Below are 26,799 nucleotides of genomic sequence, written 5' to 3' on the forward strand. Positions count from 1 at the left end.
TGGTCATCTTATGATTGATTTGAGACCATCTACACCTGATTTGTTGAGATACTGTTCAAATGTAACATCATTTCCCTCAGAATTCTTCGTACCGAACAGTCGTGCTCGTATTACTGATATTAATGATAAACGCACAGAACTATTATACTCTGAAGCTCTTTCGGAATCTCAGCAAGAAATTTCAACCAGCTTTCCTTCTAAATTGTCCTAAAGAGTTCATCAGATTTCTCTGTGAGTGTATTGTAAACTTGATTGAAGGAAACCTCACAGGAGTAAGAAAAAATCAGTTTGTTCGCTTCCAAAAACAACTTAGAAAGCTCACGTCAAAATCAACAACCCTCAATTCCAGAAGACTTATATTGGGCTCGAAAGCTGGAATAACAATATTAGGTTACATATATCAACCTTGTATGAACAAATTTTCAACTTTCTTCAATGAGTGAGGTCAAAAAGTTTGTTCTTGTTCCAAAAGAATTGTGGGAGTCCAGAAAAGGGAAATTACCGGAACCCTCCAGCGAGATCTATAAAAAGGAAGAAACTGTTTTTCCAGTTATCAAAAAAGCGAAAGAAGAAATTAGTTCCGAAAAAACCGATCGTCCACCTAAAGAACTTAAGACAGATCTGGAATTTCACTATAAGAACAGTCCCGAGACATTGAAAACTTTGAAAGAAATTTGCGAAAACAAACGGTTGAAAGTTTCACTTTCCAATACAATTATTGTTGACAACGTTGACACAGGAGTTGATATAAAAACATTCCTTCATTCAATCAAATTGAAAAACGCTCCAGTTGATCCAAACTGTTTCCTAATTCTTAAAGTTCTAAATCTGAGACCACATCTGGTTAAAAACAACATTTTGAGGACACAGTATGGTTCAGACTAGTTCAATTACAGTTTCAGATAGAATCAAATTGCAGAAGTTGTATAAAGGGAAGGGACCAAAGCTTTCGGTTCGCGAGAATGTTACAGAATTTTTACAATCAAAAGACTTATACGAAGTACAAAGGGATCAGAAGAAAATTTCCCCGGCTAAATGCGCATGCTCGCTATATTGATGAGATTTGGTGTTTGGATCTTGCAAAAATGGATAAACTATCACAATGGAACCGAGGTATCAATTTTTTACTCGTTACTGTCGATGTTTTTTCTCGATTCTTGCGAGTAGAAGCATTACGAAGCAAAAGAAGAGCAGAGGGTGTGAAAGCAGCTTTTATCAAAATGTGTTCGAAAAAGAACGAACTCAATTTCCCGAAAAAATTATGGCTAGATCAAGGAAAAGAGTTTTTCGGAGATATGGCCAATTTCTGCGAGGATGTGGGAGTCAAACATTATCACACTTATAGTGAAACAAAAGTAGCTTTTGGCGAGAGAGCTATAAGAACCCTGAAAAACTTAATTTACCGCTACCTGGAGGAAAAGGACACATTATCTTACATCAAAGACCTGCAAATGTTTGTTGACATCATCAACTCTAGAATAAATCGAAGTATTGGTTTGGCACCCAAAAATGTAGTAAATGCTGACTTTTTGACTGTCTTGTACAAGCGGATGAAACTACGAAAAAACAAAAAGCCTAATTTTAAAGTAGGAGATAAAGTTCGGTTGGTATTAGTAGGACACAATTTTCAAAAAGGATATAAGCCTCACTATACACATGAAATTTTCCTAATTCGAAAAATAAACACTTTGGCTCCTTTCCCGACTTACTTTGTTGTTGATCAGAAAGGAGAAAACATTGATGGAATCTTTTACGAGCAAGAATTGTCAAAAGTTAAATAGTCATTTTTCAATTAGTCGCGCTAGAAAATGGACGGTTACAATCTGCCTTATTTTAAAGGAGTTCCTCTTCAGAGAGGGCGTGGCTTTGGAGCCTTGGCTAAAACAGTCGCTAGAACAACTCTCCCAATTCTCAAGAAATACGTTTTACCTGCAGCAAAAAATATTGGACGAGATGTAATCGAGTCAGCCATTCCCGAAATTGGAGGTGTTTTATCAGGACAGACTTCAATTAAAAGAGCAGTAAAGAAGACTGCGAAATCAACAATACGAAAACAAGTTGGTGGTGGTATGAAAAAGAGGAAAAACACGAGACAAAGTATCGTTCGGCAAAAAATTCGGAAAGACTTTCTGAAGAACCTTGACTAATCATTTTCCCAAAGAAACGTCACAGAGTACAGTCAAACATCATGAATTCGTTTTATCTTGAATTACTATCCAACGCTTCCTCTCAAGTTTATCCTCAAAATACAATGGCTTCATTCACTAATTTTCTTCCCGACAAAATTGAACTAGATGGATCTTGGGAAGTAGCTTTAGTCGAAGTATCATATCCCGGTATATGTTATAACGTTGAAGGAGGATTGATGACCTTTCACTATGATGAGAAATTTAAGCATGTCTTTGCCATTCCACCAGCAGTTTTTAACTCTATGGATGAATTTGTAAAGAGTCTGACAGATATTCCCAAAAAAACACGACATCCCAAAAACTTAGATCCTCAATTTTCCATCAATATCGACAAAAAAAGTCGAAGACTAACTTTTTGCAATAGAGAATCTCAAAATGTATCATTCAGCAAAAGTTTGGCTGCTAACTTGGGCGTTGAAGCTGACAAACCTGTTATGCCTTATTCGAAAAGATCATACAACACCAAGTCCTGGGCAACGGCAGATCTCCCTTTTGATATTACTGGAACACATACAGTTTTACTCTACTTGGATATAGTTGAACCCAATTCAGTCGGTGATGTGAAATGTCCTCTTCTACGCTCCTTTCCATTCAAACACCGAGAGTTCCATAATGATGAGATTAAGAGATCGCAAGTTCTGAGTTATCGCAGTTTCGAACACTTGAGATTCCATAAAGTAATCAAATCGAACTTCCACAGTATCCATGTAGAATTAAGAAACGCTGCTGGACACCTTGTTCCCTTCTTCCCTATTGGTCAAGTTCAACTTACTTTATTATTCCAGAAAAAATCTTGATCATTTCCTCAATTATCATCATAAAAAACGGTCGGCTAAAATGAATTCCTTATCTCACTCTATGCTCGACTTTTTGGGAAAGTTCCAATTTTAGACCCAATTCTTTGGTCCAATGAACAACAAATATTTCCAACAAATTCCTTAAACAAGTCAACAATCGAATTTCAATTGGAAACTGATCGTAATATTTTCACTGACTTGCGATCTACTCGATTATTCATCAGAGGAAGGGTTATTAAAGGCGATCGAACACGTTTGGATAATGCCGAAGAAACATTATAGGTAAACAATGCTCTTCATTCACTTTTTTCTAATTGCGAAGTCTATCTAAACAATGAACAAGTTCACAGTGCCAATTCTCTTTATGCTCATCAAGCTTTTGTTTCTGCTGAGTTTTCAGGTACAAAAGGAACGAAGGAAAGCTTGTCTCAATGTCAAGGATATCGATACGAGATTGAGCCAAACGATTTTAATAAAAGACCGTTTACAGATGTTGTTTTTCAAAAAGATAAAGATGAGTTTACTTTTTACGGTCCGTTGGTAATAGGTCTATTTGCTTGTGAAACTTTACATCTCCCAAATGTCAACCTCAGACTGAAGTTGATCCCGTCTTCTCCAGCGTTCTATATGATCGATACTGGTGGGCTTAACTCTGAGGCCTTTATTTTGGAAGCTTGCCTTTTTACTAGACAGGTAGCAATCTCAGCTAACTGGATGAGAAGTTTCAAAAGCAGACTTCTTCGAGAACCTGCCATATTTTACTATAATGAAGAACTTCCAAAGAAGTTTATTATTCCCGCAGGACAGAACCAGTTTATACAAGAAAATATATTTTCAAACAAACCAATTCGAATGATTGATATTGCTATGAATCTAAATAATGAGTTCAGTGGAACATACAACACGAATCCGTTCCATTTTCGTAAATTTGGTCTTCGGCAAGTTAAAATTGTGCGTGGGAATCAAACTATAGTCAACTTGAAAACAGAAAATCACGTGAGAGCTTATGCTGAAACAATGAAAGCACTCAAGTTTGATGATGACGGTCCTAACATTCAATACAAGGATTTTGAAAACCATTTTCATTTATTTTTCGATCTTACTTCAACACAGGAGGCCAATGTCGAAATGCATTTTCCTGATGTAGTTGGAGCAGGAATTCGTTTAGAGCTCTACTTTGCTAACAATTTGACCAATACTGTAGAATTATTCGTTAGTGGTGAACGTATAAGTTCAATTGCAATTGATAAGGAGGGATCAGTCACCAAAAATGGATAATCAACAACTCTTACATGTTGTCAACAGGTTCCCACACCTAAAGTTCAAATACCTCGGTTCCTTCCCTGCAGATCTTCGACCAAGATATTTACCTACAAACACGTTTTGTATAATCAACATAGATCCATCTACTCAACCGGGCTCCCACTGGATTTTGCTTGCGAATAAGAATGGAAAGTTGTTCTACGGAGATTCTATGGGAGAAATGTTGCAAAATTATGGTATCAAGACAAAATTAAACTTTGGTTCATTAGTACAGGAGAAACTCCAAGATTCAGAATTGTGTGGTTTATATGCTATTTATTTTGCACATGTGCTATTCTCTAAAGTTTCGTCTAAATATTTAAATGATTTTCATATATTGAAGTTCTTTGCTGATGTTTTGTAAGTTTTGAAAACCAAAATCTTTAAATGTTTAAACAATAATTCGTAAAATGATGCAAATGGTGTTCAAAACTTTAAAAGTTTGTAAATTTTGTATTTAATTGATTTTATGTGTATTTGTCTCTAATTCATTTATTTCAAAAAAAACGGCTTTTGTTAAAAAGAGATATTGGTAGGTAAACTGTGAATTAAAAACAGAGGCGATATAAATATAAGACTAAAGAAAACGAGTTATAAATCTAAAGGAGTAGTGTGAATACCATCTTCACAGACTTTACGCTTGGGATAAAAATATGACAGTCCCACTTTCTTTAGTTCATAGGTACAAACTTTTTTCTTGTTGTAAACAACTCTGAAGCCACGATTTGTTGAATAAACTCGCTCCTCATCGAACAGAACTTTTCTGTACTTGTTTAGGGGCTCCTCAATGTTTTTCTTGTTGAGTCCTTTACTTTAACTGTGTCTGTTTCCTCATCGTAACAGCAGTACGTCTTTGAACACAGAGCAATCATCTCAGAGCATCTAAATTCTTCCTTAAAAAGTCCAGGAGTTCTCTTGTCAAAGGCAGCATGTTTTTTGCAACATTCTCGTGGGAAGAAATTGCTGCTGGAGTCTGCTGCAAAGTTATCATTGCAGTCGCTCTGTCTCATCCAGTACCACACTGATCGCATTTCCGGTCGAATGATTTCATCAATTTTTCCTCACTAAGGGCCATGTAGAGACTGTCGGTATCCATTTCAATGAGTTCGTACTTGTTCTTATCACAGAAAGGGGGGAAGAAGTTGTATTTAAGTTGTAACATGGTGAGTTTGGCGTACTGGAGGACGAAGAATCCTTCAATTATTGGTTCCTTATGTTCGATGCGTGTCTTGCTCATTTCTACCTCATATATCTGCTCTGGTAGCTCATTCATAGTCTTGAAAAATCTATTGTTAATAAATTTGTCCACCTGTGAGACTTTCACGTACTTGGTGTTCGTATGTCGACTACGGTCCATGATCTGATATCCATACGAACTGTTCCCAATCAGCTTCATTGTCTCCGCAACGACTGTTGACTCCTTATTCTGGTCTCCTTCGCGGCGGGCATCGACAACATTCTGAACAAATGTCTCAAAGCAGCGCCGGGGAGTGTATTGGAGAAACCAAAAGACGTCTTTTAGGATCACACCTTTTTCTAGATAAAATAACAAAAGTGGTGTAATAACTGGTCCACGTTCAAGCTTGAAACTGGAAATGAGCATTTTTCTGGCTCTGGGTAGTAATTTGTTGCGTTCTGCAAACTCTTTCATATGGTCCCCAATATCATCTCGTCCAACTTCACAATTCTTGAAAATTGTAGGAAAGTCTTCAAAGTACGGATACATTTCCTCTGGAACCTCAAGACTACAATCGACGACACCAAACAGTTCTCCACGTTTAATTTTCTCAATGAGCGAGTTTTTGTTCATCGATGGTTGGAAGGGATAATTTGACATGAGAAAGTCTTTAACCCCATTTGTGTTGTCTGTCCGACATTTCTTCCATTGACACTCCCAGATCTCTTCAACATTCAACCCCAATCCCTTCAGGTACTCTCTTCTATCATTGTCACGTTCTCTTCGCTTCAATCCGCTTTCTATGTCCTCGAAGAGAAGCGGTTTTTCCTCTTGACACGGACAAAAATGAAAGAAACAACCCATCGCTTCAAAAACCGTGTTGCAATGGTTACAAAACCCATCAACTAAATAAGGACCGAGCTTCTTTTGTTTCTTGTGTGTGAACTGGGTTTGTATTTTACAATTGGTGTGAACCTGTTGGAAGTAGTCCATGACCTGCTGTTCAAAGTAGCTTCTCCAGTTCCTGTTTGGATGAAATTTTTCAGTCTCTTCATTGTACTCCCACTTTGTATAGGGTCCTGTTGGCATCTCTTTTGTCATGGAAAAAGGGTACAACTGACTGGCATCTATTCCAACGATGGACTTGCAAACGTTTTCTGACTCTCGAATTTTTGTTTCACCAACTTTCGCATACCTTGTAAAGATAATTGAGGGTCCCCCTGTTGGCCACTTTCGAATGTAATTATCATATTCTTTATCCTTCTCACAAAACGGAAAAAAAGCTGCATCTGTTGACGAATGAAGGAACCTGTTTGCCAAGTTGGGAAGAGTGTAGCCCAACTTCAACATGTCTACTTGTCTTGAGTGGTAAAAACTGATCATTTTCTTCATAGCCTCAAGTGTAGGTTCGACATCTTTGTTATTGTACCACATGAGGAAGTCACGAAACGTCTGCATACCTTTTCCTTCCCATTTATTTTGGAGCTCCAAGTAATTTTCTTCGGCATTTTGTGGAACTTTCTTGAGTCTCAACTTCTTCAAATTTTCATCCTGCTCCATTCCACCGTTTTTCAATTCCACAAACTTATCGTAATCGACTGAAAGAACGTTGTGATTCTTCAACTTGCTCCAGAAGCTGTCAATTGGTGGCAGTTGGGATACATTCAACTTCTCAATGCTGTCGAACCATTCATAGGGGAAGAAACCTTTCTCTTCACTCGCTCCATAGGCTTTTAGGAAATTATCCAGAGTTGTCGCTCCTCCCAGGAAGTTCAAAATGTCCAGAAACTGTAGACCAAGAAAATTCATGCCAATATATTTATTCCCCATTCGAATCACTTTAGGAATAACGTTTTTTTCTAATAAGAGGTGATGCAGAAGATACTCTTTTATTAGGTTTAAATCATACCGAGAGCTGTTGAATCCGAAAACAGGTATGGTACTGTAATAATTTTCAAAATCTTGTCTCAATTTTGATATCACCCTGAGCTCGCTTCTCAGTCTCCTAATTTCAAGATCTTAGTCTTCCTCCACCTCGGGTTCAGCTTCGTTCTCAAATAAGTCTTCCGCTCCGGTGGGTACCTGCTTGTCTTTCACTGGAACCAGTTGTCGAAGAGCCCAATATTTTTCTTCCAATACCAGTACGAAATCATTGAGTTTCTCCCTCATTAGAAGCGTGCTCTTTTCCGCTATACTACTCAAGCTGGATACAAAATCACGGATTAGTTGAAGCGGATCTTCGTTGCAAATAAAAATTGGTTCGGAGAGCAGATTCGAGGATATTGACACACTAATGGGGACATGTTTTCCAATCCATGAAGTCAAATCTGTGTTTTTGAGTGTACTGTCGGGGACTGTTATTGCCTCAAAATCGAATACGATAAGATGAGAAAACAATCTCAGCTCTTGCGGAACATTAATATTTACATCTTCCAGACGTTCAAAAATAGTTTCAGATAACTGATAGGCTCCTGTTGGATATTTGTGTTGCGTGTTTTCTGAGCAGTTTTGCATGTGCCGCAATAAGTTGAAGGATCTGTCAAAAAATTGATCGCATACGTAGCATCGGAACTTTTTGAGGAACTTGTTGATGTCTGCTGTCCAACAAATGTGATTTTCATATCTCAGTAACGAAGTTGTCTTTGAACGTTTCATCGAGGAGCGACGAGTAAGCTCAGCAAACATTTCCGATTCTTCATTGAAAAAAATGGATTAAATCTGAATATTTCTGTCAATTAGAACCTCAAGAACAGGAATATCGTCTTCATGTATTCCTTGAAACGTTTCGTCATTTCTCCTTGTTGCTGAGAAAAACATCTGCATCAATTCCATTGTTTTTTGTTGTAGCTCATTGCTACCATATAATTCATAGGCCAAGGAACGAAACATACACAAATTGTCTTGATAAGGTTTGTTTTCGCAGTCAGATACAAAACATTTAACTATTGGACTCCTCAGTAAGGTTGATGGAATTGATTGTTCTATGCATCCTAGCGGAACACCACTGAGGAGAAATACAAAGAAAGTGACATTTGTAACACAATAAAACTTTCACTTTGTGTCTGGACGTTGATTAATTAGATTTGGTAAAAATTCATCTTGTCTCAACATTGATTTAATATAATTGAGATCTGAGTCATCAGAGAGAACCATGGGATTTGAGAATACGGGGTTGTTATCTGCTGCGTAGTAGTAGGTAAATTCGTCAGGATTTTGCACACTCTGCAGCACGAATCCAAACGAAATATTGATTTTAGCTGAACTGGGTAACTCGTTGTAAACACAATCCAATTTGTCGATCACTGTTTCATGGTTGATCTCCATTATTTTGAAGTTGTGAACTTTCTTTCTGGACAATTCAAGAACCGAGTCTCTCAGAAAGTGTTGAATCGTTTGAAGTTCACTATGAAGAGCGGGAGAGTCTCCATAGATAGATAAGTCAACTTCCTCGTAGGTGCTAGGAGTTGAACGCTGGTGACTGTTTCGTTTGTGATGTAGAAGTTGATAATAAGTAGAGAAAGATAAGGGACAGCTGCTACAAGAAAACTTTTTCTTGATAATCAGAGACGGTGCATGTACAGAAGCAATGTGTTTCTGCAATTTTGCTTCGTCCGGAAATGATTGTGAGCATTGTGAACATCTTTTTGCGTGAAGCTTCTGATGTCTGCTCATATTGGATTTCATAATAAGCTTATTGCAGGAAGAACACTGATCCTTTGGGTTAGAATTTATGGGCATTTTCGCTGAAAATAAAAAATAAAATGTTAGATTGGAAGTGAGAAAGGAGGAGTAAAAACAATTGTTAAAATGAAAGTTGCGATGGAATAAAAATTTGTCAGAAGTTGGAATGAACATTGTACTCCACAGCACTCAATTCTGTAAATCAGAAAAATAAAACGGAAATGAAATGTCCTTTATCAAATATGACGTAATTATGACGACATAATGACGTAATTGCGACGACAAAATGACGTAACTATGACAACATAATGACGAAATTGTGACGACAAACGGACGTAATTATGAAGACATAAAGACGTAATTGTGACGACATAATGACGTAATTGTGACGACATAATGACGTAATTGTGACGACAAAATGACGTAATTGTGACGACAAAATGCGTAGTTATGACGACAGAATTACGTAATTTTGACGACAAAATGACGTCATTTTGGCGACACTATGACGTAATTGTGACGTGCTATGATGTTATTGTGATGTTATGATTAATTTTAACTATAAAATAGTGTCTAATTGTCTAATCATGCGAGAATTTTATGATTTTCAATGGTTTTTTTTTAATTCAATAATTGGGTATATATTCCTTCCTCAAAAACATGTTTTAATAAAAGTAAACTTACCAGTTTCTTTTTTGGATTTAAAGGTGAAATGAAGTGTTGTATTATCTACTATAGGGCGAAGTTTTGGCTGACTAAAATGGTCCAGTTTAAATACAGGAACAACGGAAGATTTCCACTTTATTTATAATTTCTACTTTATCTCTAATTTATTTGCTTACCCGCTTCAACACTGCAAGTGTTCAACTTGAAACTGGCAACAAGGAGAAAGAAACAAAGACTATCTGAAAAAAAGCTAAATTAAACTATAATTTTGATCAACTGATTTTTAGAAGTTGTTCGAAATAATGAATGGGAGTAGTGGCTTGGGAATAGGAGTAGTGGCTTAATAAAAGCAAACTTACCAGTTTTTTCTGGACTTGGAAGCGATGTGAAGTGTTGCAATATCTACTATAGGGCGAAGTTTTGGCTGGCTAAAATGGTCCAGTTTAAATACAGGAGCAAAGGAAAATTTCTATTAGTTAAATTTGATTGCTTACCTGCTTCAACACTGCAAGTGTTCAACTTGAAACTCTTCTTGCTGCAAGGAGAAAGAAACAAAGACTATCTGAAAAAATGATAAATTAAACGAGAATTTTGACCAACTGATTTTTAGAAGTTGATTGAAATAATGAATAGGAGTAGTGGTTAATATATGAGCAAGCCAAACTAATTTGTTATTGAGGGATTATCTTGCTAATCCCTTTCGTGTGAACAGCTTGGGTATCATGCTGTGCGGAACATTTTTGAAAATCACGTAAGCCGTACATAACTGTGAGTCATCATATCTAATTTAATATTTGTACATTTTATAGCTAATCCCCTTCGTGTGAACAGCGTGGGTATCATGCTGTGAGGTACGTTTTTGGAAATTTACTTTATTAAAGTCTAAAATGGTAGGGGGTCAATGACCTTACTGATTTGTTGTTAAGACACTGTCTTGCTAATCCCTTTAGTGTGAACAGCTTGGTTGTCATGCTGTGAGGTACACTTTTGAAAATTTACATTATTAAAGTGCAATATGGTAGGGGGTCAATGACCTTACTGATTTGTTGTTAAGACACTGTCTCGCTAATCCCTTTAGTCTGAACAGCTTGGGTGTCATGCTGTGAGGTACGTCTTTGAAAATTTACATTATTAAAGTGCAATTTGGGAATGAGCAAATGACCTAATTTAATATTAAGGGATTAACTTGCTAATCCCCCTCGTGTGAACAGCTTGGGTATCATGCTGTGAGGTACTTCTTTGGAATTTGAGCGAAAATGGGCTATACCTAATCTTAATACATAGGTACTTCCTTTTACCCCCCCCCCCCCCCCCCACTCTTGCTCACGATATACTACTAACGTTGTCAGAACAGCGCTTAGGATAGGCGATTATACCTTAGATCTAGCAAAAGTTGCTTATTTATAATTCCGATAAATTCTTCTCTATCAACTTTTCAATTAATTTTTGTCAGATTCAAAAAGTGTGTTGTATAGAATTCTATGGTTCTAATTCGGATGCAGATTCTTTTTAGTTGCTTGTGGTAACTTCAGAAAACGCACAAGTTCCGTCGTTCTTTTTACAGTTGAAAGTCATTTCTCCAACTCAGCTTGTGCAATAATAATAAACTGTTTTCATGTAGGTTTTGAGCATTACTGTCATTAACCATGCTACAGCAGAAACGCAGGCCACTGGCAATGTTATCTTTCGATCTTTGTTAAGGTCCTTACGGTCTTTCTCGAATAAAACTAGGTAGCAGTACTAATAAACATTTCACAACTTGATTTGGATTAATAATATGTCTCAGCAGATTCATCCAAAGATCAATTTTAAAACTCAACAAAACAAAATTTATTTCTATATATTAACAAACCTTCTGTTGCTGTTGTTGCTGAACTTTGGCATGTCTCCAAGTTGGGAACTCAGTAGTCATCTTCAGAATGGTCTGGACACTATCAGTCAAGTATTTCTGGATGCTATCAAGACTAGGCTTGATCTGGATCAGGGGGATAGCCAAGACTATGTCGGTTTTGAACAGTGGGACTTTGGACTCTTCGGTGTCCTTACTCTTGCCATAGACACTGGACACTTGCAGACGTCGTCGAATCAGATCGAGGGATAGTTTGGTGCCTGGAACAAAAGACACATATCTAAGCGAAAGTTGGGTTATAAAAATAGAGTTGTATCTATGGGACTTCATTGACAACAATACTCAACTGCAAAACAATAATACTTAAAATAATCAGCCACAGCAATTATTACATTTTGCCGTTTGAAATGAATCAGACCCAGTGACCAGTGATTGTGTAAAATCCAACCAATATCTCTTACAACAATCGTCTACTATATACTCTATACTCAATTTTCAAATTTCGCATTTTATAGGGAGTTATCGAGGTTTAAAGTTTTGTGAAAATTAGACGTAATTCAGCTGTTTTTATTCTCATTTTTGACCAAATTTTTGTCACTTTTGTCAAGAATACCTATTTAACTTGACAAACTGATAAATTGTGTATATAATTGATTTATTTCGCAACCATTTCAACAATTGAGTGTTTTGCTAGACGCGCAGAAATATCTGGGCTGATCTTGATCTCACCATGGATACCTATGATAAAAATTTTTTGGATTTTAATGGGGCGCGACCTTTTTTTCAAAAATATTTCCGCTATGTAAATAATTTTTATGTAACTTATGGACCAGAATTTCAAATCAGGGCCCAATTAATGCAAGATTCTATTTAAAATGAACGAGATTATATTATCGTTTCAGAGTTAATCTCATGGTGTTTCTGGCTCCGACCAATTTTTTTCGAAAAAAAATTTTATGTATTTCTTGCGTTTTGCTTTCATTTCTTATACTTTTTGTAGCCTAATGACTTAGTGTGCCCAATCAAAGATCCAGTTAGCTTTTAAAAGGTATAAAAGAACATAGATATTTTTCAGTTGTTATCTAAGGTCTGTTATGAATATAATGTTTTGAGAAAATATTGGAGAATTTTTGAAGTTAGCTACTATTTTATCTTATTTCTCTCAACTTGGGGCGCAGTCTCAGTTAAAAAAAGGAAGAAACCGAATTCCTGTGAGTTATAAATTAAGGCCGGTAACGCTTTGTTATTCAACTTATGGATTCATTGGTAATATGCGTTTTCAATTTTTCTTTTATTTTTGATCATAATTGCATATTTTATGAGTTCATTTTGTTTCTTTGTCGAATCATTGCATTATTGACAAATCCAATCAAAAGAAGGCAATGTAGGGAAAATGTACAACATTGGAAAAAGATGTGACTGGATATGTTGATTCTTTTTGTTGAATAGTTTATGCCTTTTGGGCTGAGAAACAAGTATCTCGCAAAACTTTGTGTTTTTTTCTTTTGCCTATGTATGCTCTTCTTTTCGTTGTTGTACGCTACATGCCCAATAACGACATATCTTAATTGCTTCCTCAGACCTATAACTCAACCTAATTAAAGATTTCAGTATATAGCTGTTTGTTTGATGACTTTCATATTAAATAAAAAATTTTTTCATCAGTCTCCTAATTGCTTTTATTTTCGTCACCATTTAACTCAATCTCACTCATTAGAAGTATCAATTACTTTTTCTGATTCAAACATTTTTCGCGCTTGCTTATACGTTGTGACTGATTGCTTCGACCATTTAGTTTCATAAAAAGATTTCGAGATTTCTATAATGTTCAATTGTTGTCATGTCTAAGTAGTCTTTTTATAGGGAAGAATCGTTGATGCTAAGATGAAGGTTAAATGACGATTTACATGCCTTAGAGGTAAAATCTTATGTTTATAGTGCCTTGAACAGCGTCATGTCGTAAAAGTGTTTGAAGTTTTGGCTTTTTTTATGTATTTGTTTGTTTGTTGGCTCGTGACTTAGTCTCAACTTTAACGATTAACAGGTATAAATGGCTTACTGAGGCGTTGAAATTTAATCTGTCGCTTTTTGTAATCGTAAGTCTGTTATGAGTTTTGAAAATATGTTTTCAAAAATATATTTGGGTTTTTGAGCTTCGTCGTTTTTAAATAGGTTTTCAGTCGATTCGCTCATTCTCTGTAAACACAAGTCACAACCCGTTTTCAGTGAGCTGAAAGTCTTTTATAACGGTTTTAGCCTCAAACATTTGTTTCTGGGCTGTGTTACTACTCACTACGAGATTTCATAAGATGTTAGTTTTTTTTATATTTGTACATTTCAAGGGATTTTTGGATTTTTTAAACTATAACAATAATCGTTAATGCCATTGGCTTTGAGATTTTGCGCAATCGAACATTGGATAATGGCATGTGTCATTTGCTTCCTATGGAGATATTAATGAACATTTTAAAGATTTCAGTTGATATCTAATGACATTAATCTGTGAAATTAATTGTTTTCAAAAAGGAAAAGTATTTTTGAGCTTCGCACCTATTTGCTCTTTTTTTCGACCTGTTAACCAGTCGCATTGGGGACAAGTTCTATATCTTTTCTAATGAAGTATAGGTTTAATTGTTTTGTTTTGGTTTTTATCTGATGCGAGTTTGATTTTGTTATGATTTTTATTTATTATAGAAATCGAGTTTTGGTCGTAAATATAGTTTGTTGTTTGATATTTATTGTTGTCCTTTCTAGTGGTCCTATTATCAACAACGTTCATCGGCCCTCTAGCGTGGCAATATCGTATTTCATTGGTTGTTTATTGAACGATGTGTATGTTTTTGAAAGTTTTCTCTTCAACATTTGGTAGCCAATTAAGTCAAGAATGTGGATGAGCGGGGTCGGATCACTATGTGCGTACGCACATTACCGAGCCTCCTTGTTACATTAATTGTTAAAGTTAGAAACAGTTAGGTATATAAAAGTCAAAGTTCAGGTAGTGCCTCTGTACTGCCTTTGTAAAGTTCGGGTATATTTAAAGTATTTAAAGTAAGGCAAAACTTCCGTAACCATAAGGTTTAAATGAAATCCAGGAAAATTACCTGAAACTGTTCCATCGTCAATGTGGCAATTTTTTTTTAACTCGAGTACAAAGTGACCGCATCTAGAAGATCAACCGTATCAAAAAGAGAATTGCAAATTAACACAAAGTCTTTACTTACACTTGATAAGTGACTCAGTATTTCTCTGGGAGAACGTGTTCAGTGTGTTGTAGAAAGAGCATGGGAGACACTCCTGGCAACGAGTCTTATGTTTACCCTCTGGGTTCGCACACGGGTAATGGTCCTGGTCCAGTCCCACTTTAAGGGAATCATTCCACAGCTGAGACTTGAGAGTGTTGATTAACTCGTCGACGGAAGCCTCCACTTTCAGACTCTGATTCTTGAGAGATTCGAACGCTTTGGCGCATGTTTGCTCTGAAACAAAAATTCATTGCGCTTACTGGCAAAACTCCATTTCCACCAAGTTCATTTATTTGGTATTTATCGTGCTCATTATAATTGTTTCGGCACGTGTTTAGTTAACAGTGTTTTGATCAGCATTGTGTGTTGTTGCATTGATGGCGGGATCATCACTTTTAACTGAGGTTAAGTCGAGAATACTTAGTTGATAGTTCAATCGGCTTCAATTTTAATGTGGGCAGTGAACGTGAACTTTTTAAAAAGCATTTTCTAACTTGGAATAAGTAAAAATAACGTCTGAAAAACTCGCAAAACTTTTTTAAATGGTTTTTATATCTGAGAGCCAATTATTTTGATGTTAATAAGAACATAATATCTCTTTAAATAAATCCCTGTAGAAATCCAAAACAGCTCATACATCCTCTATATAATATTCAAAATTCAACCGTTACAAAAGGTTGTAATTTGACTTCAAAGTTATGAAAACGTATACAAAATAACCCTTCTCTAACTGATCCCTCCCCCTTCAAGTTTCTATGACAAGCAAAATTTTTTACAGTTTTCTGTAAAAAACCCCAAAGTTACCCGTAAGATTCAGGAACTCTTTGGGTGTCATGGTGTCATTCTCGGGAACCTCGCAGAGAGCAGTTCTTTCCATCTCGTGCAACGTCGCCTCAATTCGGCACTCGAGGATATCGGACACATGCTTGTTCAGCACCTCCAGTTCGTTTATCTCATTCTCACAGTCCTCTATATCTGGAAAAAAGAGTAATTGACTCATTACTCAATAGATCATGGATGCTAACTCGGGTCGCCATTTCTTAATAGTCATTCAAATACACATAAAACTCACATGAAATAAAAAAAATAAGATCTTTTACCTACACCCCACCCCCCTCACCCACAGTACTTAATGCACCCCCATTAACATAATGCATGCCATTAAACGGTAAATATTTGTATACATTTTTAAAAACGATGGGGCAAAGATTCAGAGAATCTTACGTTGGTGCAATCGTGGTTGATTAAAAATATTAACAGCTAAAACTCGATCAGAAACCCAGATTAACAGCGCTTCGGATAACATTCCTTCTTTTGGTACTTTAATAGTATGTGAAATTTGATGATCTCCCCAAAGCTTAGAATCTTTAACTCCCTCTCATTGGGTTGCAAGAATTCATTAATGAAAACATGCATCGTCTACCTCCTCGTTCTTTGGGCGACTAGAGTATTGGGATTAGTTATCCTGTCACGTTGGATGACAATGAATATTACCACACGGTTGTTATCGCCACCGAGAAGTTATCAAACTCCGAGGCGAAGCCGAGGTGTTATGATAACGTGGAAGGCGATAACAACCGTGTGGTAATTTTTTTAATCAACACCTGTAGCGATCATGTTTGTTTTTTTAGACTACAAGTTTATCACACTGTTTCCATCATTAGACTACAAGTTTATCACCACTCTTTTATCGCCACTGTTAACTTAGTAACAGTGGCGAAAAAAGAGTGTGATAAACTTGTATTATAATGCTGAAGTGTTTTTCCAGTGTCGATCGGCATTAAAATTTATTACACTGGCAGTTTATTTAACTGCTATTATTGGTATTATCGGAACAGCTGTTGATTAAAAGTAATTGAGACGATTCCCTTCGTTTGGGTGAGCAATGATCATCACGCGATATGGATTGTTATTCTCACATTATAATAAATTTTGCAAATGTTATCGTTCCTGGAGCCACATATTGCAGAGATTGACACAAATTTAGGTAGTCTGTTAAAATCGTTGATAGCCCGGGAAGTTGAAATCTTCGATTTTCTGCAAGTAGGGCGAATCTTTTCAAAACATTCCAAACTGCTTCAGATAGTTCGCCGAAAGTTTTGAGTAACGTTAGAACTGACTATCCATATAGTTGCCCTAGGGGGATAACTGCTCTTACTTTCTTCAACTGCAGATAAGGAAAAACCACATGTCCTTGCCGCATTTGTGCTATGACAGGTTTGCGACAGATGTAATGGTACCGTCTAACGCTACTTGTTAATCTGCAGAAGGTTTCGCTAAAAAACGTCTCCTGGCCAGACGGTGCTATCGGGCAGCACATTCCTCTGTTGGCATACAGCGGGAACACTAGGAGACGTATATGCTGATATCAATCGAGCGAGCGTGACGGTCAATTACGTCCCTGTCACCAGAAGAGACAGCATGATAGCCAAAAATCTCAAGTGTACCCGACCTAGAGTTAGGACATTTTCTTTCAGTATTGTGCAGCTGGAACACAAGCCCGTTTTTCGCGGCCGTTCGAAACTTATTTGACAAGAGGCGCAAACACTCGTCTGGAATAACTGCAGTTAATAGCCAAGCCACTGACTCGGGCAGTAATAAGGATAAGAGATGGGCGCGTTCCCGGAACATTGATCTTCCAGTAGGCTTTTCAAAGCCGCGCAATCTGGCGTTCTCGCAGTTCGTGGGATGAAAACATTTGAAAAGGCATATTAAAGTGCGTCATATTGGTTGGCATCAGTATAAATGATTTGTATGAAATCAGGTTTGATCCTTAAAGAATCTGAGTTTACCATTGTGAAGAAATCATGAATACATACTTCTTCACAAGGTCAACCTCAGATTCTTTGTCACAATTTAGTTTCATAAATAAGCTTTGTCCAATACTTAAATTGAAGAAATTGATTAATGCTGTCACAAAAGTAGAGAAAAAGAAAGAAATAACATGATAATGATTTGACAGGTATTGATAATGATATTGATTTACTTAAAGATAACTTCAATTCCATAAAAACACTTAAATTAAGACTTCCTGGCATTAATTGTTCAAAAATTACTGCGTGACAACTGATTTTTTGAGCTTCTATTAACAACATTTTGGAAATTTACGTTCAATGAAGAAGAATGACAAAATTTCCCTCAGAGAACACCCAAAAAGATTGGGACATGTAGCAGAAGCAATGGCTAGCAATGCTAGGAGGCGACATCAGTTTTATCGAGCAATTCTTCTAATTAAAGCACACAAACTTACAAGTTCCAAGGCTGGCTGAATTCCAGGACAGTTTGACGGCGCCTCTCTCCATCACACTTTCTACCTTCTCACAGAATGGCTTCATCAGGGGTTGCAGCAGAGGTGGGATCGACTTGACCACCTTGTAGTACCTAGAATAACAAAGAGTGTGTTTTTCAAAGAGTAACATTAACCCAGGTTTTGAGTGGTCCATTGGTGATATAATTCAACGCTTAAAAATGAAAAAAATGGTTATAATTACTTTCCCGAATCCCACAAAACTATCAGCGAGTAATATTATCAGCGCGTAATTATCAGCGTGTAATACCAGCTAAGCAAAAAAACACAAATTGAAAAGCGAGCAGATAAAAAACCGTGAGAATTGAAAATGTTTTCTAAATTCCTGGAAAGCAACAGAAACAATACGGAATCGTTAAACTTACCACATAACTTGTTTATAATTATTCAAAGCAAGCGTTGACAAATAATTTTTGAACACAGAGCACGTAGTATGTACCTAAAGGTCAATCGTAGCTTTGTGTTAATAGACTTGTGTAACTTGTACATATTGTACGAAGAAGTAAAGTACTCGGAGAAGTAATGATACTGATATAGCAAGTGCCAACATTCTTTTGTGTATTTAGTCAATCAACAACAAAAACTTCAAACCAGATGCAGGACCGCTTGAGAGGTCAGCAAATATTTACGAAGGAACAATACTGTCCGAGGTTCAGATCTACGGAACAAATGAAGAACATAACTGACTAACGTCGGGCGAATTGCTCTCAAACGACCGGCGAGCGGTTGGCTTCGTCAACAGCTAGCCACGTTTTAGTGTCCCAAGGGCGCTACCTCTTTATCCCGTTTCTGAATACGAAAGTCAATTGAGTCAGACGAAAAATCGGCCAAGCGAAAAATTGCATAAAAAGACAAACATGATTAATATATTTGCTACAAATTGCTTTTGAGAGCAATTAACAATTGTTTCCTAAAAGTGCCCGTTAGATCAATTATGATAAAAAAAACGTTTCAATTACAACTCATTGTTAATGAGGATCAGAGATGGTGACATTACGCCACAAAACAGCAGCTGAAGTGCGGAATCAACAAAGAGAGAGAGAGAGAGAGAGAGAGAGAGAGATAAAATGTGAACGAGAATGAGAAGGAAAGGAACCTCAACCGAAAGAGAGATAAGGAGACAGGAATATCTTCCACTATTGGATTCGACACTGCAACTTCTAGTTTTCTAACCTTGTTAATAAATAAATCATATAGAAAAAACTGAAAAAGGCAAAATTAAAAAAAAAAACTTTTGAACTCCGAAATACAAAATATCAAAACCATTTTTTGTCTTGAAAGTTCTGTCAAGTAACCCATCTCCGAGACTTGAAAAGTTTCGTTGGCCAGTAATAGTCGTTAAACTCAGAAAAGGACTAAAAATATTGGAAAAATTTTGGAAACAATTGCAAATTTAAACAAAATCTTGTTTAAATCCAACACTGGGATGGGGGCAACAGTTCGGTGGGGGGGGGGGTGGGGGCAATATGGGGGTAAACAGAGGGGTTGTCTTCAACCTCTAAGAACCGCCCTTCACACCATAAGTATAAGTATGAGTCTCCATAACAGTTTGAGCTGAAACAGAGCTGAAAAGCTCTAAGAGCACTTAATGCCCGCTGGGCGCTACCTGTTTATTCCGTTTTCGAGGACGAAAATTCAAAAGCGTCAGACGAAAAATCGGTCAAACAAAAAATCGCATAAAAAAAGACCGACAGGACTAATACAATTGCTACAAACTTCGGTTGAGAGCAAGTAAACACATCACCGAAAACTAACCCGAAAAATCAGTTGGTTAACAATCTCTATTCTTTCTAAAAAACAGTTCTGGAGTTCAGCAGAGATTTGGCCTAAAAAACCAGTTGCGAAAAATAAAAATGATAAAAAATTAGCTATTTTCTACATCTAAATGATAAAAATTAGCTATAGAAAAGTAGCTATTTTATAACATAGCCATATAGCCGGAAAATAACCGTGATAGAAGCTTGTGGCAATCCATGGAGTTGAAATAACAAAAGAAATAAGATAGACAGATTGACCACCAGTCCTTAATAGAACACTAGACATTTTGCGTTAGATTCGGACTGTCATATTTATAAGACACATACGCTCCACAATGAAAAACCCTAATAGAGCTTTTTCAAGATTAGTATTCGAAATCAAAAACTCAAGACTACAATACTCAAGAATTAGGACGTATACGTTTGGCACTAATTTGATGCACACTATTGATCTTTAACTATAAATGTTCATAAAACTTAAAGTTTTTTAAGTGAGCTCAGAAGTCAATTTTTAGTGGGGTAAGTCACCCAGTTGACCCAAAGCAGAACAAATGACGTCACGCACAGGAATTTTAACTGAAATGCAGCATAATTCACCGAATCCTGATTCTTTGATCTTTTGATTTTCCTCTTTTGACGTTGACCGTATTCACTATATTGCGTAATTTAATGCGTGAAAGAATTTAACTTCCATTCAGTTGAAACAGTGAGTGAAGTAAGTCAGAAGTCAAGCGTGAAAATCGTGACTTATGTAAAAAGAAAAACGTGATCAAAAGGAAAAGCGAATTAAAAACAGGAGATCACCTAAATAATAGCCGTTGAGAAGCTGACGGCGGCTATTAAAAAAAACACGATGTCCCCAATAATAGCCGCTATGGCTACGTGGCTATCAAAAAAGTTATTTTTTAAAATTAGCTATTTTCTTAATATAACAAAAGATGAGTTTTCAGTAAGGTGCAATAGATTATATCAAAATAACTTATGGTGGACCACACTCATTCCGAAAGCGCTCAAAAGAAGGAAATTATATTTCACACTACTATCCGCTTACATCGCACTGTGAAACATCGAAATACCGGAGATAATTATCTCTAATTATGGCAACTTATGGCAATATATTCGCAAAAAATTTTTTAATGATTTTTTGGGCGGCTGATTCTTATCATTTTGCTTTTTATCCACTACCCTATGACGCTAGCTCCAAATATTGTCTCCTTTGACATGAAAATGACCACATTGATGCCAATTGTATATTTGGTGTTTTTCAAACGTTCGTTTATTTCAACTTTAACGGACAACTTTAAGTAGATAGATACAAACCTTTTAACAGCCGATGAGACATCCCGGTTGATCCCTTTGATAACCTCTTCATTGTTCATCATGTCTCTAGCTGCTTCTGGAATTTCTAGCTCCAACTTGATGAAGTTCTTTGCCTCATCGATCAACTCGTATATCTGATTATCAAAATTCAGAACGAATTTGTTCGTTTCCGGGTGTCGGATCAGCAAGGAGGAATTCATTCCTGACCGGGCAATCTCAACGGCTTTGAACCAAGTTCGATGATACATCAGTTCGAATTCAAGGAGCGCGGACACCATTCGGTTGTAGTTTTTCACAATCTTTTTGGCCTCGGTCGATTTGAGCAAGTCTGGTTTCGTTTTGAATATTTGCATGGGTTCGTCAATTTTGCGCAGGAGTTGTCGGGACCAGTAGATTTTTCCCGAAATCTGTTTGAAAATAAGGAACTTAAATGCTAGAATTAATTAAAAATTGAGTTCTACCAGCATTTTTTGACAGTTTCAGCGGTTGACTAAAAGCGAAACTAATTTTATTTATAAAACTAAACAGAAAGTGTTCAGGTATGCAAAATGGAAAAGATATGCAAAATCTAGAAGTCATTATCAGAGCCATAAAGCCAGTCCAACAAACCGGAGGGTAGTTTCTGGGCATGGGCGGGTCAACCTTCTGCTTCATGTAGGTCTTGCGACAGAGGTCAACATCCTTGCCGTACTTGAAGAACACCAGTTGGTACTTGTCATGCAGATCCAGTTTCACGTCTTTCGGAAGAGTGATGCGCTCAAACTTCTCCAGAAGGTTCAGAGATCGAGTGGTCTGCGAAAACGACATTTATACAAATCGATATTCGAGGTTGATAGATTAACCACAAAGTTAGGCCGATCATCTCAAATGTTTTCATATTAATCTCGAAAATCTCTTCTGGCTTCACAAACATGCCACGATGAAATTGAAAACAAAGAGCCGTCAATCTAGAACATCTCTCCAACTCTCAACAAACTATGATGGTATGACGGAAAAAGGCGCTAACTAAAAGTCCGGTTTGAGCCTTTAGTGGATGGCAAAGTATTTCTGTTTGGATGAAAACATCATGAGCTCTCATGCTAACGAATTGCAATTGCTAGAGTGTATTCCCAGTTGATCTTCATGGGAAAAAATTGCTCCCTTAACTTAAAATTCTCTATATTCTCATATTCTCACCTTTCAAAGATCATTAAGAGTACTGCAGCTGTTATGAACCAACGGTTAAATATTTTCTATAAAATACAGAGCGCGCAACACTTTTATACCAGTTTCCGAAGCGTATATTTACTTTACTATAATTATAAATCCCGAAGCGTATAAATTAACTATAATTTATAGAGCGATAAACGATTTTTAAAAATTTTATCAAGTGCCCGCAAAATAATATAGGGTGAAACCAAAGTGACAATGATTCGCTGTGATATTATTTAATTGAAGATGAAAACATGAAAATGGTAATTAAAATATGTAATTGCTACACGTGATAAGATTCAACTTACAGCTCCAACATTCATAGCTGACGAGTCCCTCAGAACCTGGTTCAAATACAATTCCAAGACTGCTGAGGTCAGTATTAGAATAAGAATTTAGCGTTTGCCAATTTTATCTGGAGAATAAATTGCGAAAGATGCAAAAATATAGTTAACTATTAACATCAATAACCAGTCGTGGTAGTTATCTAACGAAGAGAAACGGTTTATGCCGCGTGAAGCAAAGCAAGTTTTACGAGCCAGTCGTTTAAGACTTGAAATAGGGGCTTACATTTAAATGTGCGTGCTGAAATAATTACCAATTTTTGATAGTAAGGTTTCTCTTTGACAAAATGTTAGTAAAGTCTCTAACTCACGAATCACAAATCAAGGTTGTAGAAGCCCACCTAATATCACTGATTGAAATGTAGAAGATGGGAAGTCAGGATTCAATATTTTGCGCAGATATTTGCATAATTTTTTTTTTATATTTAGTCAGATATTTTACTCTATATTTTGGTTATCTATCTAAAGATGCGTGATACAAAATTTTATTATAGAACAATGAAAACAAATTAAACAAGTCAAAAATCTTTACCAAAACTTCTATGAGCAAATTTTTGCTCTGCAGAAAAAAAGAATTACTCGAAAATGAGCCATTGCAACAAAAAGAATTATCCCTAAATGCTTGATACTGGAGAAAAATTTCGATTCTTGTGCAAAAAAAAACAAGAAAACAAGACGAAGAGGTATTCAATATTTTGAGCTAAAAATTCCGAAGTCCCACAAAAAGGCATTGATTGGAAATGTAACGAACACTGGGAATATTATAATGAAAGATCAGAGTATAGTAAAAACAAAAACGCTACGCACTGTAAAATTTAATTAGGCAAATCATAGTTTTACCGAAAACATTTCAGTTTAGAAATCCCATAAAATAAAAACTAGTACGATAAAAAAATTAACTTTGTTAAACCCGAAATGAATCCAAATTTTTTCCAACAAAACGTTAGAACTAATTCAAGTAAAAAAGTTAAAGCATCAGAAACTATTATTTTCAGTTACTAGTATCTAAGTTATAATTGGGAGAAAGAAGTTTCTTACGAATCGTTATATAAAACAATAGGAACGCCAAAATTAGATTAAAAAATAGGGAAAAACAGTTTCATTTTTTCTCAATGAGTTTTGTTTTTCTTTACTTAATTTTCCATTAAAAATTGTAGTCAGAGAAGAGTGCGATAGTAAATGAAGAATAAAGATGGAAAAATCAAGCTTCATCGGAAAAAATACTGCTTATCACTTCTGCTCTTGCTAATGACCAATCGATGCAGTTATTCAACTAAATTATAAACTAAATTCGCTCTTTCAAAATCAATGGTACAATAAAAAAATTCAAGAAAATTGAAAAACCAAATTAACATCATGCAATTATTCCAAAAAATTTTATTTCGCAAAATACACTGATAATTTATTTAGTGTTATGTCAACCTTCTAATACAAGCTGACAAAAAACGCTATCAACGAACACATTTTTTGAATTGTTGATCAACTAATATCCCTCGGTTGACTTAAGTACTTTCAATTTATTAATACCAAAAAGTATAATTCAATGGTATTTCTAGAATAAGTATGTGAACGATAAAATTGCTCTCGAACGACAGGCGGGGTAACTTCTCGACAGCCGCATTCACCACTCGGCTATCAATCCCTTGTAAATTGTTCTGCTACAATGGCGTTTAATTTAGCAGTTAATTTTACTTAGGACTGAGAGCAAATGGGAATACACAGAAATGAAGAAGAGAAGCGTGAAAAGACATTAAAGAAGTCAAAGAAGGTTCTAGAACAAAGAGCAGAAATGGTCAAGCAAAAATTTTGCACAAAAAAGCTACACACGTTTACAATAAATGCTTCAAACTACGTTCGAGAGCAATTAAAAAAACAAAAAGATGTCCAAGTCTTGACAACAGACAATTTTGCTTAAAATAAAGTTTTTGTGGTACAAATTTTATTATGCGAAAAGTTTAAAAAAGAGAAAAGTTTAGAGAAAAAGCATATCTGCGAAATACATTGCTGTCATTTAAAAAACATTTTTTCAGCTCTAGAATGTATGTCTCTCATTTTTTATGCCTTCGTGCAGCAGCTTAATGGGAAACTATAGCAACTGATTGTGAACAAAATTTTTCCAGAATTGATGAAGAATACGATGTGGTGCACATCATGAAATATAAAATGTGATATCAATGGACACTTAGGAGGACTGGTCGGGGGTACATATTGCCAGGTGGAAGAGGGTGGACGGAGGAAGTGGCGGGTGGGTGTGAATGGAGGGGTTTAACTGAGGGCGTCAAACTCTTAAGATTAAGAACCGCATTTACGTCATGAATGTATGTCTCCACAAAACATCTTCGAAGAATCGCATACTTAGAGACTAGTAAGGCGTAAGGCTCTGAGAGAGCTGCTCAGCCACTTAACGCACTCCGGGCTTTAACCTGTTAATTCCGTTTTTGAAGTCAAAAAAGTTATATGAGCCAGAAAAAAAATCGGTCAAGCGCATTCAAAAAAGACCGCAGGACTAATATAATTGCAACAAATTTTTTTTGAGAAAAATACAACAAGTATTAAATATAGGTTTTATTTGACCGCAACTTTTTCTTTTCTCAATCAGCAACTGATACCGATTTTGAAAAGGTGGTAATATAACACCTTCTGATGGTGTTACTCCTCTCTTTTCTCCGCGTAAGAGATATGAGTTGCTAAAATTTGGCTAAATAAAGAAGTAAGGCTCGAACTACGTCTCTGGATTCACTCATCGGTGTTAGCACACATAAGAAACATTAGTTGGAAACAATCGCCATTATTTCAAATCTAAGAAAAAGAACCAGACTGTTTTTTATTGTCAGGTAATTTCTCCTTACCGAAGCACTCTTTTCAAACTGTTGGTCCACAAAAGTTTGCAGTTGACTCATGAGAGCGTCAATTTGAGTCTTGAAGTCATCGTAGTCATTATCGAAGTCGTTCTTTCTGTGGTCCAAAAGGTCATAACTCTTCTTCTTAGTTGCCATCACGATGTTCTGGAACTTGATCGCCAAAACGTCGATTCCTTCTACCCGGACGTCCGTCAGACCTAGAAAATTTAATTTAATCGCCAGTTGTTTTGACCATTTATACCGCGGTATAATCAACCTATTATGCAAGGCATATTGATATGATCAAAGATAAAATATCAAACACAAAAAAAATGCTATCTAAATTTCGTGATCAGAAAGCAGAGAATGAGTCGTTATCACAATAAACAACTTTATAATCGAACATCAAATGTTTTGAGTAATACCTGATAGGTTGTCAATTGTCTCCATCATGTTTTTGATCTTCTCCAGTCGACGACAGAAGGCATCGAATTTTCCGAAGATATAGTTCTCACTGAAACCAGATTCAACAGTTTTTATCTAAGTTCACTGAAAACTCAACAGCCCGGTATGAAACAGGCTATTTAAACAAAGACCTCAATATCTAAAACCTCCGTGTCTCGATCTTATGATGTTTTTAACTCCCAATCATTGATTAAATGAAACTATTGATACAAAGATCTAAAAGATCAAAAAGGCACTTCAGTTCGTGAGATGATAAGATACATCGTTCTCTGGTTCTGGTGAGTTCTCTATCATCTCGTGAGTGCACTAGCTCTCTGTCATTTCTAGAAAGAGCTAACTGACGAGAAAAATTCAACCTGAAGTCAAAGTTCTTTTCCCCTTTCTCTTCTGCATTTTCCTTCACTCGTCTGAACTCATTCTTGTACTCGTCTCTCAGAAGAAGACAGTCAGCGATTCTCCCGAGAAGAAGTTCTCTGAAAAGCATACAAATATCAAACAAAATTTTCGCGTTCAATTTGACTTAGCAGGCTGCTCTACGAGTGTCGCCTTACTATCCGTTATAGGTGTAATCCGTTATAGATGAGATGTAGTCTCGTTTTCTTGGTACAAAAATGTATACAAATAGTTGGAACTAGCAGATACTCACGATGTCACTATAATGATAATGGTACG

At 36.3% G+C, this 26,799-nt stretch overlaps 1 protein-coding gene across 2 annotated transcripts in view; it reads right to left on the reverse strand.

The window, feature by feature from the left end:
* LOC142357704 (dynein axonemal heavy chain 5-like) overlaps positions 1-26,799 on the reverse strand; it is a 99,186-nt gene that overhangs the window by 70,708 nt on the left and 1,679 nt on the right. For both annotated transcript variants that reach the window (XM_075409263.1, XM_075409258.1), the window contains exons 3-12: positions 26,484-26,600; positions 26,088-26,176; positions 25,672-25,880; positions 22,787-22,822; positions 21,897-22,079; positions 21,288-21,694; positions 18,154-18,284; positions 15,708-15,878; positions 14,883-15,137; positions 11,665-11,921 (exon numbers count right to left, since the gene is read on the reverse strand). In XM_075409263.1, coding sequence (XP_075265378.1) covers positions 11,665-11,921; positions 14,883-15,137; positions 15,708-15,878; positions 18,154-18,284; positions 21,288-21,694; positions 21,897-22,079; positions 22,787-22,822; positions 25,672-25,880; positions 26,088-26,176; positions 26,484-26,600 — 1,855 coding nt within the window. The remainder of the gene's footprint in view (positions 1-11,664; positions 11,922-14,882; positions 15,138-15,707; positions 15,879-18,153; positions 18,285-21,287; positions 21,695-21,896; positions 22,080-22,786; positions 22,823-25,671; positions 25,881-26,087; positions 26,177-26,483; positions 26,601-26,799) is intronic.

Source organism: Convolutriloba macropyga, chromosome 2 (genome assembly GCF_964194025.1).
Source record: "Convolutriloba macropyga chromosome 2, txConMacr16.3, whole genome shotgun sequence".
In the NCBI taxonomy this organism is placed as follows: domain Eukaryota; kingdom Metazoa; phylum Xenacoelomorpha; order Acoela; family Convolutidae; genus Convolutriloba; species Convolutriloba macropyga.